This window comes from Pseudoliparis swirei, chromosome 24 (genome assembly GCF_029220125.1).
Source record: "Pseudoliparis swirei isolate HS2019 ecotype Mariana Trench chromosome 24, NWPU_hadal_v1, whole genome shotgun sequence".
Classification (NCBI taxonomy): Eukaryota; Metazoa; Chordata; class Actinopteri; order Perciformes; family Liparidae; genus Pseudoliparis; species Pseudoliparis swirei.
The window spans coordinates 18103944-18122484 of NC_079411.1; the positions used below are offsets into that span (position 1 = coordinate 18103944).

Below are 18541 nucleotides of genomic sequence, written 5' to 3' on the forward strand. Positions count from 1 at the left end.
ACTTCCTCCTCCCCAACGAGGCCTCCCCATGTTATAACGTAGCTATCCACCGTGTGCATGCGCTGTGAGGTTGACCCACATACAGTCGAGCGGAGCTGGCGTGAACCGAGGGAAAGGGTGGAGCTGCCAGTCAACCCTCTTATCTCCCTGTGACACTTTCCTCTATCTCAAGTGTACCTTTATGCGGCCCGAGTGCAGCAACAACGCCGTAAAAACGCTCAAGTCATAAAAATAAACACGGGCGGGAGAGGGACGACAAACACAAAGCAAGAAAGACACTGAGTTACATAGAATGATGTGCCTTTGTGTTTGTGTGAGCGCGCAAGCAGAGATGTTGACAGCATGCAGGAGGACATAAACACGGCCATCGGGACGCACACAACAGATGCTCAGTCCATCAAGAAAAACAAACGGATAAAAGTGCATCTGCGGGTTAAGGTCAAACTTGTGACGCACATGTGTTCCCGTACTTAAACGTATTGTGTACAACACATTGTAAAGAAAAACTTTGTATGCGTACAATAAACAGAGAGGAATAAGAACATGTGTATCTGCATTTTGCGTCTCAGCGGGAGGGGTATGTGTGTGTGTGTGTGTGTGTACATATGTGCATGTGTGTTCGCAAGACTATGAGCGAGCGTATGTGTGTGTGTTTTGGATTAAGAGCTTCACCCCTGGATCTCGAAATGAGATAGGGGATTAGCAGGACACATCCGCCACCTGGCATTTTAAGCCCCGCAATTACAACAACAACTTTTAATCAACAAAAGCCATACATGTGTCACATACAGTTGGAACACAGCAACTTGTTCATCATCATCATCATCATCCTCCTCCTTCGCTCTCTCCCTCGGGCCATCATTGCGCTGACCCCGCGGTAACACCGGGCCACGCAGAGGGCAGCTGGAGGATAGTTTTTGAGGCTGATCATGACTCGCTGTATTAATAGGGATCAGCCGAGATTGGGACTCGTTCGCGCGGCGCACTGGGCAAGGATTTAGCGTCCAGATTGACTTTGACTTGGCACGAGGCTAGGGGATAGGATGTGAAGCCGTTGGCGCTAGGCTAGGAGGTAGCATCCCATTAGCACCTGTGTAAGGCATTTACCATCCGTGGAGCACGGCGCTGGTCGAGGAGCTCCTCGTGACGCGGGACCTCATTTAACCGCTCTAAAAATACTTTACTGTTGTTGCCATGCTCAGGAGGGTCAGAGGTCAGGGTTGGTGACAGAGCAGCACCTCTGGAGGTGGTGGCGATTAGGTGTCTTGTTCAAGGCCACTTCAACAGGTTGGGCGGGGCTTTAACCTCGCGCAGGAAGCCACCCTGCTTTTATTCAAATGCCTGGTGCCAATGCAGCAGAACGCCGGGAACTAACCGTGACAGTTAATCAGTTTTTATGGAAAAATAGCACACGAAAAACACACAGAAAACAATGCTGCTTAAAGGGTTACTTCACCCTTAAAAATGACCATCTGTGCGAAAACGGACCAAATCATTCATGAATTCAAGTAAATGGAAGCCCGGTTTAACTACCCGCAGAAACCATAGAAACTCTCACTCAACGTCTTCAGTGGAATCCAAGACTCGCTTATCTAGTCGTATGATTACTACTTCCCAAACACATTCGCCAAACTAACCATTTACAACGACTCGGCGGAACACTGGATAAAGGAGACTTGGGTTATATTGCACAAGTCTTGGATTAACACGTGATATTTGAATGTTCATTTTAAGGGTGAAGCCTTCCTATAAAAATGTAGGTTGACTTCTACTGCTGATAACAATTCCCCTTTGCTTTACTAAGTGCACATCTCTCCAGCAGTCTGGTCCTCAGGCTTCTGTTGTCTTGAGGAGGTCGTCACCGTGAAGGGTGGGGTGTTCAGTCTGTACAGATACGTTGTGAAAAAGAAATAAAAACAAAGGTGAGGGCAACTAAACCCTTGACAATTCTGCTCCATTTCATGGCCAGCGCGCAGTGGGGAGAAACACACAGTCGGCTAGCAACCAAACTCAACAAAAACAGCAGCCAGGCACCATGAAAGGAAAATAAATCATGTTCTTTTTCACGCACACCTCCAGTTAGATGTGGTAATACACATACAAAAGTCCTCCTGTGGCTAAGAGGCAGTTTAAACCACAACATGGGTGTGTGGAGAGAAATAATTATCCTATCCACCAGGATTCACTGCCAAAATGCCAGAAACAAAGACGCATGTACAGTATGAAGAACACACCCTCTCCAAACCTCATTACATATAAAGAAGATTCTACTCTAAGATAGCATTTACCAGAGAAGAAATGAAGGGTGGCAAGTGGAGAGAAGGCCAAAATAATGAAAAAACAAAAGGAGGTAATAAAGAGAAACTAAGCGCAGCATCTATTCTCTTTATTAACAAGCAGTGCTTCCATCCAACATCTCAGATAGCGATCGACCACAAATCAAGACCAGATTTCTCTAATTGACCATCATGTTGCTTTCAAAGATGAAGTGCAACCTTGATTTTCCACAGCTTTCTCAGGTGTCAGCGAGAGAAGGCGAAACAGAAGGCCGGAGAGAGAGAGAGAGAGAGGCAGAAGGGAATGAAAGAGTAAATGAACACGATGAAGAGACAAAGCTAAAGGGAGAATCTGAGAGCGGAGAGAATAGGAGGAGGGTAATTGCAGGAAAGGGGGCTCATTAGTCCGTCACTATCCTCAATCTAACCCTCAATTTTAGGTCAGCAGGAACACAGGGAGAGGGACAAGAGAGAGAGAAACAAACAAAGATGGAGCGACTGCATTATACTCCATCTCCTGTTTATGTCGTCTCTCAAACTTTTCTCCCTCCGCTCAACTTTCTACCTCTGGCCTCCTCGCGCCGGCTGGCAGCGGCGAGCGCGCACACTGCCGCCAGCCCCGTCACGGATCACGCAGCATATCAGCTTACACACCTCGCATGACGAATCCACCGTCTCCCTGCTCCAGGCGGCGCTCGCTGAGGAGCGAGGAAGAAACACCGACTTTGTCCTCGCAAAGGCGGCGGGGAGGAGGAGGAGGGGGCTAAGAAGCGGCTAAAATAAATAAATGAATTGAGACACTCGCAGTACAAAGATGCGACTATAACTGTCCACGAATCCCTCCGCAGACGTTCTCATTAATCTGAACAAAGGCTCGGGCAAATTGTACGCTGCTATTTTAATGGAGTGCAGAACTAGTGCAGCAGTGATTGGCCCGTGACCAATTACAGGTACTGACTCATAGTTTAAGAAAGCGCGGTGATGAGATGTCCATCCCTTCCCTGCAGAGGCAATGTGTTGCTCTTCCCACCCTCTGTGCATTCAAGATCTGGAATGTATCAAACAGAGAGCAGCAGACTTTTAGTCAGACTGTCGGTTTGAGAGAAGGAGCGACTCCAAAAGGAGGAACGCTTCACTTTCATTCACAATGAAGTACCGCATGTGACTTAGGTTGACCTACCTGCGCTGAAGAGAATCAGGAGCTCTGCGCTCGGCCTGAATATGGACACCATGTACAGCTTCCGCCAGAGTGCTGCTTATGGCAAACTGTCAATTGCCAGGGTTCGGGTCAAATTAGAAAGACAGTGTGGCAAAGCCGGACGGCAGCAGGAGCCTGCAGCTCCAGTGGCCTCTGCTCACTGGGCCACCGCTGGAGAAAGCAGAGGTCAGGACCAGCGCCACGTGGTCCCCCTGAACCGGACGACCCAGGCTTGAGCTTGGTATGTGTGTGTGTGTGTTGTGTGTGTGTAAGGGTGGGCGAGTGTATGCTGGAGCTCCAGGTGTCAGTCAGTGCGATGAGATGATGTGCCCAAAGTGTTGCCGAGTTTCTATGGAATCTGGAGAGCGCAAATAAATGCAAACACACACATACACACACACACACACACACACATTAGCATTCAATCTGGATCGCGCTGCCATAATCAGCATGTCAAGTTCGAGGACTCTGCCCGTCACCTGCTTGTTTTGTTTGCAATCAAATAGAGGACGGGGGGGGGGGGGGGATGACCACACATTCACGTTCACACAGGAGGCCCTCACGGCCGTACACAAGCACCGACGAGAACGGAAATATTGTGTAAAAGCAAGAAAACAATACCTGCTCATGAATGAATTTCATCTCTGGTTGGGACTGCCTCAACAGATGCACGGAGCTGCACACATCGTAATCATGCATTTAAATATCATGCTCGTTTTGGCAAGACACACACACCGCAGGAGAAAGGCATTGTTCAAAAAACATATACGCTCATATATTATACATTGAAAATGCCTCTCTCTCTCTCTCTCTCTCTCCCTCTCTCTCTCTCTCTCCTGTGTTCTCTCATGTGGGAGGCAGCACTGGGCACCCGGCCATGCCCCATCAATATGCGTCCTGGTGAAACGCTTCCCCTGCTTCCCGAGGGCTGCAGCCGTGGAGGCGGCGGCTAATGTCACCGGATATTCCAGGTCGCGTCAGCCGCTAGTTATTTGAGGGAGGTTAGCGAGCTAGCGCACCCGCCGGCGAGCACCGGGCTGGCCTCGCCGTAGCAACCTGCCGCGGCGACAGCCCGTAGACGCACGCAACGCCAAGCCAGTGCCACCCTGGAGGCACCTTGGATTCTACCCAGGCACGGTTCCCTGGGAGCCTTCGGTTGCCATGGTGCCAGCCAAATTCGGGTCCAATAAACGTGAGGGGAACAGGCGGTGGGGAGGCAAGACAGAGGATAGAGAAAAGGAAAGGAGGGGGGGGGGGGGGGCTGAGTGTTATGGCAACCTTCAAAATGAAGCCTGTGCTTCTGAAAGGAGTAAATGTTTCGATAAAGATGAATCGATATAAGAACATACTTGATAACCCGTAAAAGACAGACAGCAGCAGTGTGCTGGATGCTGCCTGGCAACGCCAACGGCAGGATGAAGGGAGGTGGCTTCTCCCGCTCTGACGTTGGAAGTGAAAAGTAGAGAGCTCCGCCGTCAGACCGGGAGACGCACACCTCGTATATTCATCCACAAGGCCGCCGCAAAAAACAAGACGTGCTCTAAAACGATTATCGTCGAGTTAAAAAGGGGGAAGAAGTGTTAACATTCAAACTAAAGTGTGGCAGAAATCAAACATGAGCTGAATTGAAGCTTTTGAAAGGCGCGGCGCTCGTCTCGTCTTCGTCAACCGCTCTTACAGATGTCGTCTCGGAATCCACTAAGTGGTTGGAGGTGACTCAACCCTGATCTCTACATATTCATAAATTCATTCATCGCTTCTTAATTAAAAAGTTTGCGTGACAGAAATGCACAAAAGGACTCCGGAGCACTTAGTGTACACCTGGCTCCGTTTGGCCGACAGGACGACAGGCTGAATTATGAACCGCCGAAACAGAGCGCCGCGCGGCACCTTGCTGTGGCCGGTTCACCGTGGCGTCCCTGAGATCCCAGGACTGTGCTCCTTCCAAACTCTCTCTCTCTCTCGCTCTCTCTCTCGCTCTCTCTCTCATAAAAAAGACCTGCTGCTTGGCTCATGAGACTGTAAATCATGCAAAATAGAGCATAGCACTCGGTCTGGAAAAAATAACCATGTATAATGAGCAGACGGAGACATATGCACATATGCACTCTCTCGCACACACGTGCGCGTCTGCGAGTCCACGCCAAAAACGCCCCCCCAACCCCCCCCCCCCTACACCGCTTTGTACTCGATGCACAAACGCATACGATCATCGGCTTGTCCCGCTTCTCCAACACCCCCCCCCCCCATATAAAAAGCACAGCTCTACCTTGGATCCACGCTAGTGATGAAGAACGCGCAACACACACGCGCTATCATACCCCTCCACCACTCGTTAGGACTGCGTCCACGTCCCACCTGCTCCGCGCCCCCCTCACAACTCCACGCCACTCCAAACTCATCCCGTTATCAAAACAAGCGCCGGCGTCCCGTCGGCGGGTCCCTTTCTCCGTCTCCTCGGAGAAGAGAGAGACGCTCCTGTCCGCAGATGAATGGAGTCTTTTGATGGAGCGCCGGGCCTTGTTTACTGCCACTCCATTTATTTACCGGCCGCTTTTTCAAGTCGTCATTGAGGGACACTCCACCAAAAACACCCCTCCTCACCCCCTCAACCTCACCCAGCAACCCCCTCCGTCTCATCATTTGCTTAACTACCCCCCCCCCTCAATCCCATGTCATTCCCTATCCCGTTTCATCCTGCTTTCTTCTTTCCGTCTAGTGTCCTAGATCTGTGTCCAAACTGATTTGAAGCTCACTCGCTTGCACAGACGCATGCCAAATTTGATTCTATGCATTCTGTTGAGCTTCTCAGTGAGCTTGCCCCCCCCACCCGCACACACACACACACACACACGCACACACTTTCTGTCTTCTCTAAACTGCTCTCCTTCTCACGGTGTAGCGAACACCAAACGATGCCCCTCATGAAGGTTGTGTCTCCCGGAGAGCCCGCTGAGAAGTGGTTGACATTTTTTACTGTTACGGGGGGAAAAAAGCCAGTTTGAATAAAAATAAAAAAGTAATACAATGTCAAGTATAATGTGGAATGTTTTAACCAGAAAATAAATAAATGACCAAATTAAATCAGTGGCTGAATGAAATGTTCTGAAAATCGAATAAATAAATAAATTGTAATCTTCAAAAAATTCAAACATGTGAAGCCTGGAATCAAACGTGAAGTGTAAAGATACCGTTAAAAAGGCGGGATTCCAGTCCGTGTGAAGACATATCAACGACTGCCTGGTGGCAAAACACGCACGCACCAATGAAAGAAACAGAGATTTGTAAAAGAATAAGAAAACTCAGTCAAGGCTCAGAACCCATTATGGCCGCTTTCATGAAAAACCAGGATAATGGTCCTTTTGAGCAGTGAAATGTTTGTGCTTACAAGTTATTATACATTTTTCTGTAGCAGCAAACAGGAGTCCAGGGTGTTAATGAGGCTAGGGGAGGGCATTCATTTGAACCCTAAAGAGGAATAAAAGAAAAAGGGGAACAAGTGAGGAAAATAAAAGAAAAAAGAAGAAAGCGAGGATCAGAGGGAGGAGGTTGGCAGGGACTGTGTATGAAAATTTGGCGTCTTCCGTACAGAAAGATAACATCGTGCCAAAAACGGCCGACGACACAAACTCCTCTCACTTTCTGAACATCAGCGTTAAACTCGCCCACATAATGATTTCTTTATTCTCCATCCCACATGTGCAGAATTAAATGTCGGTTGTTGTCTTTTATTTCTAAAAATCAGTATTGACCCAACTTTTTAATTCAGTGACAAAAAAGCCTCAAAGCAAAGCCATCTCTTAGAAGACAGATGCTGAATGAAGAAAAAGGGGGAAAAGGCAACGTAATGGTGCTTTGGATGTAAAACGCAGTATCGTGACTCTCATTCTAGCACGACTACGTGGCTCTGAATGGCGTCGTTAGCCACACTTAGCGGCCGCTGCCAGGGCCTCACTGTGAGTGCAGCCCGGTGAATAAGGCATGTTCTCTCCCTGCTTTCTGGCTGGCCCGCCTGACAGTGAGCGTTGGCCACTGCACTCTTACTCCTCCTCCTCCTCTCTGTCTCTCCGAGGGAAACCCTCCTGAGTGGGTATATGGTTTTTGGGAACAGACACATTTCATGGTTGGCGCCGCGACAAAAGCCTGAAAAGAGACCCGGCACTGGGAAGACACAGTATTAATACAGACAATACCACCCCCTCGCTGCTTCTGACTCTTTTATTCTCCTCTTTTCTCTTCTCTTCTTTCTCCATCCCCCCCCCTTTTTTGTTTTGCTCTCTAGGTTTTTTTTCCAAATAAAAAAGCCCACTTAGCTCAAGTAAAGAATGCAGTTTTTATTAGCGCGTGTTTAGCTTAGCCCACACCCATTTTAATTTGACGCTCGTTTCTGTGTTTTAATGTGTAATTAAATGTCAACAGTAGGTATTAGACCGGATTCAGCGGCGTGTACAAAAACATTTTTTTTTCTTTAGACAAAATTAGAAATTGCTAAGTACATTTAGAAATACAGATCATGGAATTATTTATTGAATTATAATTTTTTTAACAATAAGAACGATTTGAGTAATTTCATTCGACATAATATATTTTGACAAATTAATTTAACGCATTATACGTAGCCACAATTATAGATACAAAAAAGCACGTGGAAACTTTATATCTGACACCAATAAATGTAACATTTTGCGGAAAAATAAAGGCAGCTGTAAAATAAAACATTTAAAAACACAATCAGTAATGAAGAACCATTAAAATAACATTTCTCTTTCATCCTGAAGGTCTGCAGAATACAAAGCTGAAGAACATTTATGTCAACTCTTCTGCTTTTCTAGCTCGATGCAGCTTTGCTTCGGAGAAACGGGAGAGAATCTGACAGCTGAGTTCATTCAAAAAAAGGAAGGGGGGGGGGGAGATCAGAGAACAACTGATAAAAGAGCCAAATAGCACAAACTGCCACATTTGTCTGTTCCACCACCATGATGGCCTCCTGATTTCACTGGAATAATCAGTTTACCTCCCATCTCCCAGCGCTGAAACTCCTCACACAAAAGGAAACAGATGCACGTCGACCAGAAATGTTCAGGGGGTTTATTCTCTCCCGAGTCAGACGCCGCCAAGGAAACGGAGGCTTATGATCGTTACGTAAAGACCAAAGAAAAGAAAAAGAAAAAAAAGCGGGGAGCCGTTTCTAGGACAAAGGCACCGTATCACGGAGCATGCCAGTTTTCAATGGTCAATTTAGGGAGACCAAACACAACAGTTTTGCCTTTGCCTTTTATTTATTTATATTTCCCCTCAAGTCTGCTTGTGTCACCATGGTCTCATGAGATAAATGCAGACCCTGCGGTTTTGGACCAATCTATGTACGTCTGTGACACCCCAACGTTAGCCTTGTGTCTTTGTGTGTGTGTGTGTGTGTGTGTGTGGATATATTGGAGCAAACAAGCACACAACAGGGCTTTGGCTAGCCCGATACCGTTAGCTTTCCAAATACACAGACTTTTTTCCCCGAAGCCAAGAATAGTGTGAGAAGACTCCGACTCACTCCGTCTCTCTGATGTGACGGGGCTCTCCCGCCATCTTATCTCTTCCGATTTGATGTGCAGCCAGATCGACGGGCCCGTGACGCCAGACAGGAAGACGGAGGCGCGGCGAAAAGAAGACGCGGGCCCCCGGCTAAACGAGAGCCACCGGCGAACATCGACTGATGCCAAAGCCGCGCTGCGTGTGGAGAGCTTTTCTTAGCCGCCGTGGGCCCCGTTCCCACCACACACAGCACAAAGACCTGACCGCCTCCCTCGGTGTCGGGATTTCATTTCATCAAAACTCTGTGCTTACTTCACCCCTGAGGGTCATCTTAAGATGTGCGCGCACACACACACAAACAAAAACACTTACGCACAAGGACGGCACACTCAACCCTTGTGATGTCATGGGAGCTGGAGACGAGATCCAGGAAGTCATTAAGAGCAGAATATTTTCACAAGGGAAACAGAAAGAAACACTGAGCCACGGAGCGGTGGGAACTTGTGGAATCCATCAGAGTGTCCTGTCAACTTTTTAACACGGAGCGAGCCATTCATCATGTCGGCCGTGACTGTCAGAACGCCTCTCTTTTATCCACATTTCTGTCCCTACCGTCTATAAATTCAGAAAACGAGTTTTGCTGAAATGAACAAAAGTGGGGTTTCTATTAGTGAAGCCTTCCTGTGGTCAGTGAGTTGGCTTTTCAGATAGGGGGGGCGGCCTGGCCGTAGCACTAGGTCTTTCTCTGGGTTTTCTCACAGAGCCGTCCAAGGCATGACTATTGCAATAGCGAGAGGGAGGCGGGATCTGGCACGGTGAAGCGGTCATGGCAGAAATGGCACGGCGAGCACATTTCACACCTCCCTCGGACTGACTGCAAATTTCCTGTACTGCACTTTTGATTGGAAACACATTTGAAACATCTTTTCGTGATCACAGAAAAGAAAGAAAAGTGGGGGGGGGGAAAGGAAAAAGAGAAAGCAACAAGAATGAGGTCCAAAATATGACTAAGTGCACTGAGCTAACTTTGGACCTCACAAATGGGCTTTTTTTAATCTTCTTTTTTTCCAACCTTAAATAAATCAGGAATTGTGCTGAGTCGAAACTAAAAAAGAACAAAGGTTATAAATCAAATAGCCCGCTGAACACTATGAGAAGCAGCTGAATGAGTTCACCTCAGTTGGATAACAAGTGGACCCACCTATGAGGACATAACAGAAATGAGAATTAAACATAAACTAGTACTGTGAACAAGGCCTATCCAACCCACTCCATTCATGGGTTATTAAAGCGCCCGTGCCAGTGTGCTGGTGGACCTTTGGCTCTACCAGACCACTATATCTATAATGATACCAGTCAATAACTCCTAATAAAACACCAAAAATAATGCCTTGCTCACTGTGCTGCACCACAAACCCGCCTCCTTTCCTCTCCTCTCTGGCTGCGTTTCAGCTGCAATGTTCAAAGACACGTTGCTCTGGTCTGGTTTGTTGCCCTTTATCAGAGGTGGCTGAAAAACAGGGGGAGATGGTTCTGGACTGTGGCGGCGTGATTTGCTCCGCTCCGGCTGCAGCGTGTTCTGTGAGGATCTCAAAGGCTGGCTGGCTGCAGAACAGCCTGAGAAAGCCTGACGGCAAGCCCAGAGATTCCCTGTGGCAGCTTTTGCCACTCTGTCATAAACAAAACACAAGACGTCTTTCTCTTCTTCCCACACCAACGGGGCTCGGGCGCTGCCAAACAGAACAATCACTATCGCAGCCTCTTCTGCTTTCTAACGCGACTCCCTCTCCCCGTGTCTCCTACAGTATAAACAGAAGAGATCAGCAGAGGCTTTACCTCTGTGAGAGCAACAATGAAGGCGATGTTTAAGGAGACAAAACAAAAGTGTGCACGGGATCAAAGAGGAGCGAGGGAGACGGCGATGCTAAAGACCGACAAAACGCAAAACAAACAAAAACAAACAATGAGCACTTCTTGTCGTTCACTGCGCGGCTGAGGCAAAAAAATCTAAATAATACGTAACTGCTCATCACTGCAACTAGGGATGGGCATCGAGAACCGGTTCTGTTTTAGAACGGTTCCCCCCACCTCTGGGATGATGGATCGCCAGCCAAATTCTCTTTTTCTCTTCTGTCCCTCTCTGCTGTATGCATGCGCTGCTTGTTTTAGAACATGGCAACGAGGCAGAAGCGCCTAGTGTGTGGGCTCATTTCACACCAAAATGACAACTACGCGCCACTTAACGTGTGTGTCCAAAATCTATTTCGTCAAGGAGAGAAATACAACATGTCATGTGTTCGAGCAGCAGCTCAGCTAACGCGGCCGCTTCATCTCTTCTGTCCAAGGTAACCTCCAAAGTGATCACAACCGATCAAGTTATCTTCTGTCCGTGCTTTGAGCACACATTGAGTGAGGCATTGGTCTCCATTATTATCGATCACTTCATTGGGATTGAAAGTTTGATCGTAACGGTATTAATTATTGGAGGCGTGTTGTCAAGCAAACGTTCGCGTTGTCGTGTTAACCATTATTATATAGCTACGCTTAGCTAGCAGAAGAATCTTCCATTGTCACCTACATTGAGGCAGAGGGTCGTTTGCCTCTCTCTTAATGTGGCTTTATGTCAGCTCAAAAAATTCAGATTTTGGACCGGTCAGAGAGGCTGTCGTCTGTCTGGGTCACACAGGCTACGCGCCTTGTACACTACCTCATATCTTTGTGTTCAGGCATCCTCTAGCCCATCTGAGAGAGTGTTCTCCACGGCTGGAGACACAGTCCCTGAGAGAGGATCGCCTCTCCCGGAGAAAGCAGATTGATGATCCATACAATTGATGGTGCACACTTGGTATTTGCCACGCTAGTTTTCATTTTGGCAGCTCAGTTCATATACCCTTTTAAAAAGGAAGAGCACTGTAATTTCTAGGAACATGCATTATATAAAAAGAAAATAAATGAATAAACCCCGTTTTGTCTACCCCTTGCAAAAAGAATCGATAAGAATCGATAAGGAATCGATCGAATCGATAAACTGCAACAGATAAATGGGACGGATCTTCTTTTTTTTTTTTAAAGGCATCATGGTTGTCACACAAATAATGCTTTTACAACTAATAAGTGAATGAGAGCCAAGTAGAGTCTGTGGACCCCAACGTCTCCTTCAAACTCACTTCAACTGAGCAGGAGCTCGATAAAAGTACAGAGGCACTCTGTGTTCGCCAAATAAGATGAGAGAGAGCGCACATTAAGACCATATTGTGAATGAGCAGCGCACTGGGCAGCCATGTGTTTTACTGTACGGCTGTAAACCAAAGTACAGTCGTGCACAGCGGAAAACTGACAACTGGACAGAAGAGGAAAATGAGTCATGAGACTCTGTTTGTCTGCGTCTGGTTTCACGGAATGTGTAAAACATTTAAATTAGGGCTGTGAAACGAGAAAAAATTTTAATCGGGTTAATCACAGGTTTTTGTGGATTAATCATGATTAATCACATATTACCGATATTCTCGGTATATTTTGTGAGAACATAGAGATTTATGACAAAAGACGGATATATACATTTATACATTCTTCTATACAATGGTGCTGCAACTCAGCAGTTATTTAGCAGTTTTCTTCCATATGGAACATTAATACATCTTCATCCTAAACAGAATGTTTAACCCTCCTGTTACCTTCGGGTCAATTTGACCCCATTCAATGTTTAATGTCGGTGTTCTTTGGGGTCAATTTGACCCCAGGCTGTTTTTCACTGTGTCAAACATATCAGAAATATCAACTTTTTATTTATTTAAAGGGCTATTTAGGTAGTCAACAAACAAACATAAAGTACCTCACACTTAAACTTGGGAAACAATATTAATTCTAATAATTTTCTGGAGGTTTTAATTGCTGGGGTCAAATTGACCCGAGGGTAAAATATGTTAGTAAATGTAAAGGTAACAGGAGGGTTAAACAGAACATTTTCTCTTGTTTGTCAACCATTAACTCCACCATGATACAATCTAAAGGTGGACAGATTGACAAGTGACTTTTTTTGCTCGGTCCCGATGCGCGCACGGAGCTCTGTGGCGCGCCAGACGGAGATCGATAAGTGTTAACGCAACGCGAAGAGACAGAAATGACATGCTGCTGTGGAGATACGATCAACAACAGACGTTTAGTTTAATAAAAGAACAAAGACGTGCTATAGAGAACATGTCAGGGGCGGGCCAATCTTTTAATGTCATGCGATCTACCGACACTACGCCGCGATCGACTGGCAGGTCGCGATCGACGTGTTGAGACCCTGATCTACAGGAAGTAAAAGTCGTAACAAGGTTTCCGGAGGTGAACCTGCGGAAGGATCATTACCGATGAACAGACCGTCTGCATGAGAGCGGACAGAGTTCAGATTGAAGAGGTGTATTGGAAGCTCATTTTGCAAGTGACTTTTTTTTCATCCCAACGACCAACAACAGACGGATTGGAAGCTCATTCTGCGCATGCGTTAAATGCGTTAAAAAAAAATAACTAGTTAAACCTGTAATTGGATTAACGCGTTATTTTTCACAGCACTAATTTAAATAGGATCTTTTAATATATTTTCATTGCAATCCTCCCTCAATCATTTGCAGCCACCGCCACTCATTAGTTTTAATTTAGACAACACATAATTATAGAGCTATATATATGTAATCTAAGCCCTCTCAATATGTTCAAAATATGAGGTTGACCTAAAGAAACTTAAATCTATTTTTTTAAAGTATATATATATATAATTTTTTTTTTCTTCTTTTAAATTTCATTGTAATTTCCCTTCCAAAACTAAAAATGCGATGGTGATGCAAAGTATTTCATGATTAGGTGTATGCCAATTATGTAATAATTTTTTGCCAAGCTAAGATCAAAGAAACTAATAATACTATAATGTATTGTTGTCGGAGAGTACGATTTATATCGCGTTTATTAAATTGCACATTTCAGAATAAACCGATCGAAAGCAGATATGTTCCTAAATCCCTCCAGTGACACATAATCTACACATTTTTGCAGCACGGTCTCAGTTACAGTGCAATAACTAAGTCAGTGAAAACAATTATAAATAAATAAAATGAAACAATTATATTTCAAAGAATATTTTCCTGAAAAAAACACAACAATGCAACTAAAACACAGACAGATTTCATCAGTCAACATCAAACTGCCCGCTACCTACGGTTCATCACTGCCACGGACAGACCGACAAGCTGGAGCTGCTGCCAGGGTCTGGCCGTGCGAGGCGTTTGGCCTGCACTGAGATTTTAATACGTGTCGAGAGAGAGAGACAGAGAGAGAAAGAGAGAGAAAGAGAGAGAGCGAGAGCATTTGGCTCCTATTAGCAGCTACCAGTTGTGCCTAGGCAGAGCGAGTGTGTGTATTTGGGCAGTGACTGGGATATGCTGTATACATACATATACACATATATGTGTGTGTATATATATGTTAGTGTGTATATATATTTATATATAAATATAAAATATTTAGATATTTGTGTGTCTAGTTGTGTGTGTGTGTGTGTGTGGCTGGTTGAGTCACTGTTTGAAATTTCCAGAAAATTCCAGCTGAGATAATATTAGGTCATGAGCGTGTGTTTGTATGTATACGTAGCCAGCAAATGGTGAAGTCGTGTGTATTTGGAGGATTTGGCTGTGAAATGTGTTTCGTATGTGTGTGTGGCGGCTGTGACTGTTTTTTGCAATGTAGGGGGGGGGGGGGGGGGGAATAACACAGCCAGTGTTCTGGCTGTATGTGGAGTACGCGCACTGGAGGCTACAGCGGTGTTTGGCCGAGTGTGAGGGTGTGTATCCATGATGGTGGCTGAGATACAACAATGTTTGGCTGTATCACAGTGCATCTCTGGTAGTCCTTGGCCTGGTGAGTGCGCTGTGTGGGCGTGTGTACGCAATCGTGACTAAAACCGTGTTTTGGCATTTCGTGTGAAAGTGCGCGATAAAGAGAAGTTGTGTTTTGCATCTTTAAAAAAAATGTTTTAATCAAATGTGTGTGTCTTTATTTAGCTGTGTTTGTATGTGTGTATGGGTGTGAAGGTGGCTGCAATAGTACTGGCTGTCTGTGAGCACTGGTGGTTTGTGTGTGTGTGTGTGTGTGTGTGTGTTTGGCAGCCAGGTCCAGCGTGGTGCTCGCGTTCAGGCAGACGGTAAAGGCGGCAGCAGCCTGCGGCCTGAAAGCAGGAGACTCTCGGCTCTGCTTTCTCTCTCTCACACACACCACACACACACACACACACACACACACACAACCTGGGCTGTGGCCAAATGACGATCCCTGGCTACAATGGCCTTATCGTGGCACATACACTTCAACAGACTGAGTACAATCTTATAAACAGCGACTCTCACTCATTGCACAAAAACACACAGTTTGACAGTGGTGATCATCTCATTAAAAAGCACACTCTCTCTCTTACACACACACACCCCCACACACACGCATGCAAATTCCTTCCTATAAAACAACACCAAATACATGCTCATATGAAGCCGCTCAGAAAAAATGAACTTGTACTTGCCAGAGCACACTGGCCAAATGCCCTTGACACACACTCGCATATTCTTTTTATTATTGCTGATACTATGTTGTCATGTAAACAAACACCAAGAAAAAGAAGAAAAGAAGGCAAAATATGTAAAAGACAAAAAGCAAAACTACTTGCCGTTTCCAAAGAGAACAAAAGCAATAGGGATATTTATTTTTGTTCCAGAAGTTAAATATTTGCTATATTTATTATTAATGTATTCAGAAAATGTCATTAAATAATATTAGATAACTTAATTATAATATGAATTATTGCTCAAATATAAACCTCTTTTCCGTGTGTTTCTGAAACTTAACACGTGCATCTTTACACTGAGGCTCATTTATTTGTATTTATGTCGTTCCCTCTCAATTTAATAATCTGTCACAGTGTTTCTGTGTTAAGTATGTTTCTGTGTGTGAGATCATTCAAATGTGTGTGTAGATTTGTATTCACACACGGGTATGCATGGCGAGTTATGTGCTGGCACCCCTCCATACTTTAGGATCCAGTTGGCCACATACCTGGCGTGTGGACGAAGTAGGCCAGGTAGAGGTCCAGCTCCTTGACGGACACTCCGATGTGGTGCGGCTGCACGCACAGGCCAGGGTTGGTGCACTGTGGTGACTTGACCAGCCGTTCCCCGTCCGTGCTCTCCAGGGGGCTGCCCTTGAACAGGATGACCATCACCAGGTCCAGCCGCCACACCTTGTCGGCCTGGCGCAGGCAGTCGATGCGACGGATCTTGCCCTTCTGGTCGGGGTTGGACAGCACGCAGCAGGGGGCCTTCTTCCCCGTGATGGAGAGCACAAAGTCCTCGCGGAACTCGGGCCGGATGTCCTTGCGGAGCTTGGCCAGCAGGCGCGAGGCCCACTTCTGCTTGATCTCTGACTTCTCCCCCAACAGCTCGTCCTTCACTGCGCGCTCTTCCTCCTTGGACATGCGCTTCTCGTGCTTCTTGAAGTATTTGCGCTTGCGGGCCTGCAGGTTGAACCAGGTGTAGGCAAAGGCGCGAACATGGGGCAGCAGGGCCTCGATGAAGGGGTGGAATTCATCCTGGATGAGGGAGGAGGAAGGGGGGAGGGTGGAGGAGGAGGGGGGGAAACAGGAGGAGGCAGTGGAGAGAGAGGGGGAGAACGGGGGAGAGAAGGATGGGGAGAGAGGGAGTGGGGGTGAGGAAGGGAAGAGAGAAGAGAGGCAGTTAGCACCGGCACGCAGCATGGAGGAGCGGCGCCTGCTCTGTGTGAGCGGAGGGAGAGAATGAGCGAGAGGTGCAGAGAAAGAGAGAGAGAGAGAGAGAGCGATAGAGAGAGATGCTTTACACTCTACCTAACACAGACGCATCACACTGAAGGACACACTTTACAGAACACTGAACAACGCAACACTAAAAGGTTTCTGAATAGGTTTCTCCTGTTTTCTTTGAATAGTATTTGTTTAAACATTCATGTGGCTGACGGAATAAATACACATATTCAAACATGTTGTTAGTTATAAATACAAATATTGCATACTTGCAAAATTGCATTTATCACAAATGAATTTCTAGAAAACGTGATTTTTTAAAATATTGTATTATTTATCTACATCCATAAAAAAATTATTTATAAAACATAATGTTGACATAAAATATAATTTATAATAAAAATAATTTAAAATAATTCTAATCATTAGAATTAAAACATATAATATTTGTCCATAAAAAACACAACTGCATCCGCACTCAAAACAGTCGCTATCACAAAACATATGTGAATAAAATAACAATAACTTGGTAGTTACCATTTTGCTCTCTCATCATAAATTCACCCGGCGATTGCAAAGAAACTTAAAATGGGAGGACAATCAACTGGATTGTTGAATCAAAAGTAATGCGGCGTATATTAGAAAACAAAAAATTAAGCAAAAAAAGAAGTTGAGAAACTGTTCGATAAAAGCGGGGTGGGGGGTGGGGGGGGGCAGGCCAAGGGGGTGCAGTGTAATACCAGCACAGGAACACAGGAGGTACTTTAGCAGTAGAGGTGCTGTTCAAGAGAACAACAGAAGGAGAGAGTAGAGAAGTTCTAGAAAGATCTAGAAAAAGAATTAAAAAAGAGCGGGACAGGATATTGCAGCAAAAATTGAAAACTTAAACAAGCCTCTTTGTTTGCAAAAAAAAAACAACAACAGAAAAATGCTTGGCAGAGCGGCACGTGCTATTGGTTAAATTCTTTGGGATCTGCATAAGACTCACGGAGAGAGGGTAAGAGAAAGAGCTGGACAAGGGGGGTGCGAACGGAGGAGAAGAAGAAGGAGAAGAAGAAAAAAACAGAAAAAACAAGAGGACCGAATCAATGTTGGAAGAGTGTGCACGACCGCTGGCAAACCCGAGTGCTGCTTCTTTTTCCCCCCTCTTTCTCTCCAACTCTGTCTCTCTCTTCCTCTCCACTTTCCTTCTCTAACCATTGACTGAGTCTGTGCCAACATGCAGAGGGCCCACCTATTTGGCACCGAAGCTCAAACAGCCCAGCCAATACGCACGCTGCAGCGCTGAAAGGGAGGGAAGAGAGGGATGGCAGAGGGAGAAGCAAAGCGGTGGGGGGGTGTGGGGGGGGGAGTGGATGGTTGGTGGCTGGTAGTGGAGAGAGAGCGAGAGAGAAAGAAAGAGAAGAGAGGGAGGGGGAGAAACGGGGACTGTGTGTGGTGCCGGCAGAAGGCACGTCATTAGCCAAACAGACAAGTTCCAATCTAGTGCAAAGGCAAAGTCCAGAGGATATTAATTTTACATGCATCCAATCCAGCCAGCGCCTGCCTTCAACCCCCCCCCCCCCCTCGGCTTCATCACCAGCATGGTCGCAGCCATCCCAACAAACCACTCTCCAACTGCACCCCCTCTCCAGAACCCCCCCCCACCCAACCCCCACCCTCCTTCTCTCTCGCTCTTCTGCTCGCGTTACACCACCTTGGCATGGGATGGCATGAGAAAACACAGGCCCAAAATCCCAC

At 46.1% G+C, this 18541-nt stretch overlaps 1 protein-coding gene across 7 annotated transcripts in view; it reads right to left on the minus strand.

Moving 5' to 3' along the window:
• The window catches only part of LOC130190558 (nuclear factor 1 X-type-like), a 110238-nt gene that overhangs the window by 59907 nt on the left and 31790 nt on the right, over nucleotides 1-18541 (minus strand). For all 7 annotated transcript variants that reach the window (XM_056410023.1, XM_056410025.1, XM_056410026.1 and 4 more), the window contains one exon: nucleotides 16081-16612. In XM_056410023.1, coding sequence (XP_056265998.1) covers nucleotides 16081-16612 — 532 coding nt within the window. The remainder of the gene's footprint in view (nucleotides 1-16080; nucleotides 16613-18541) is intronic.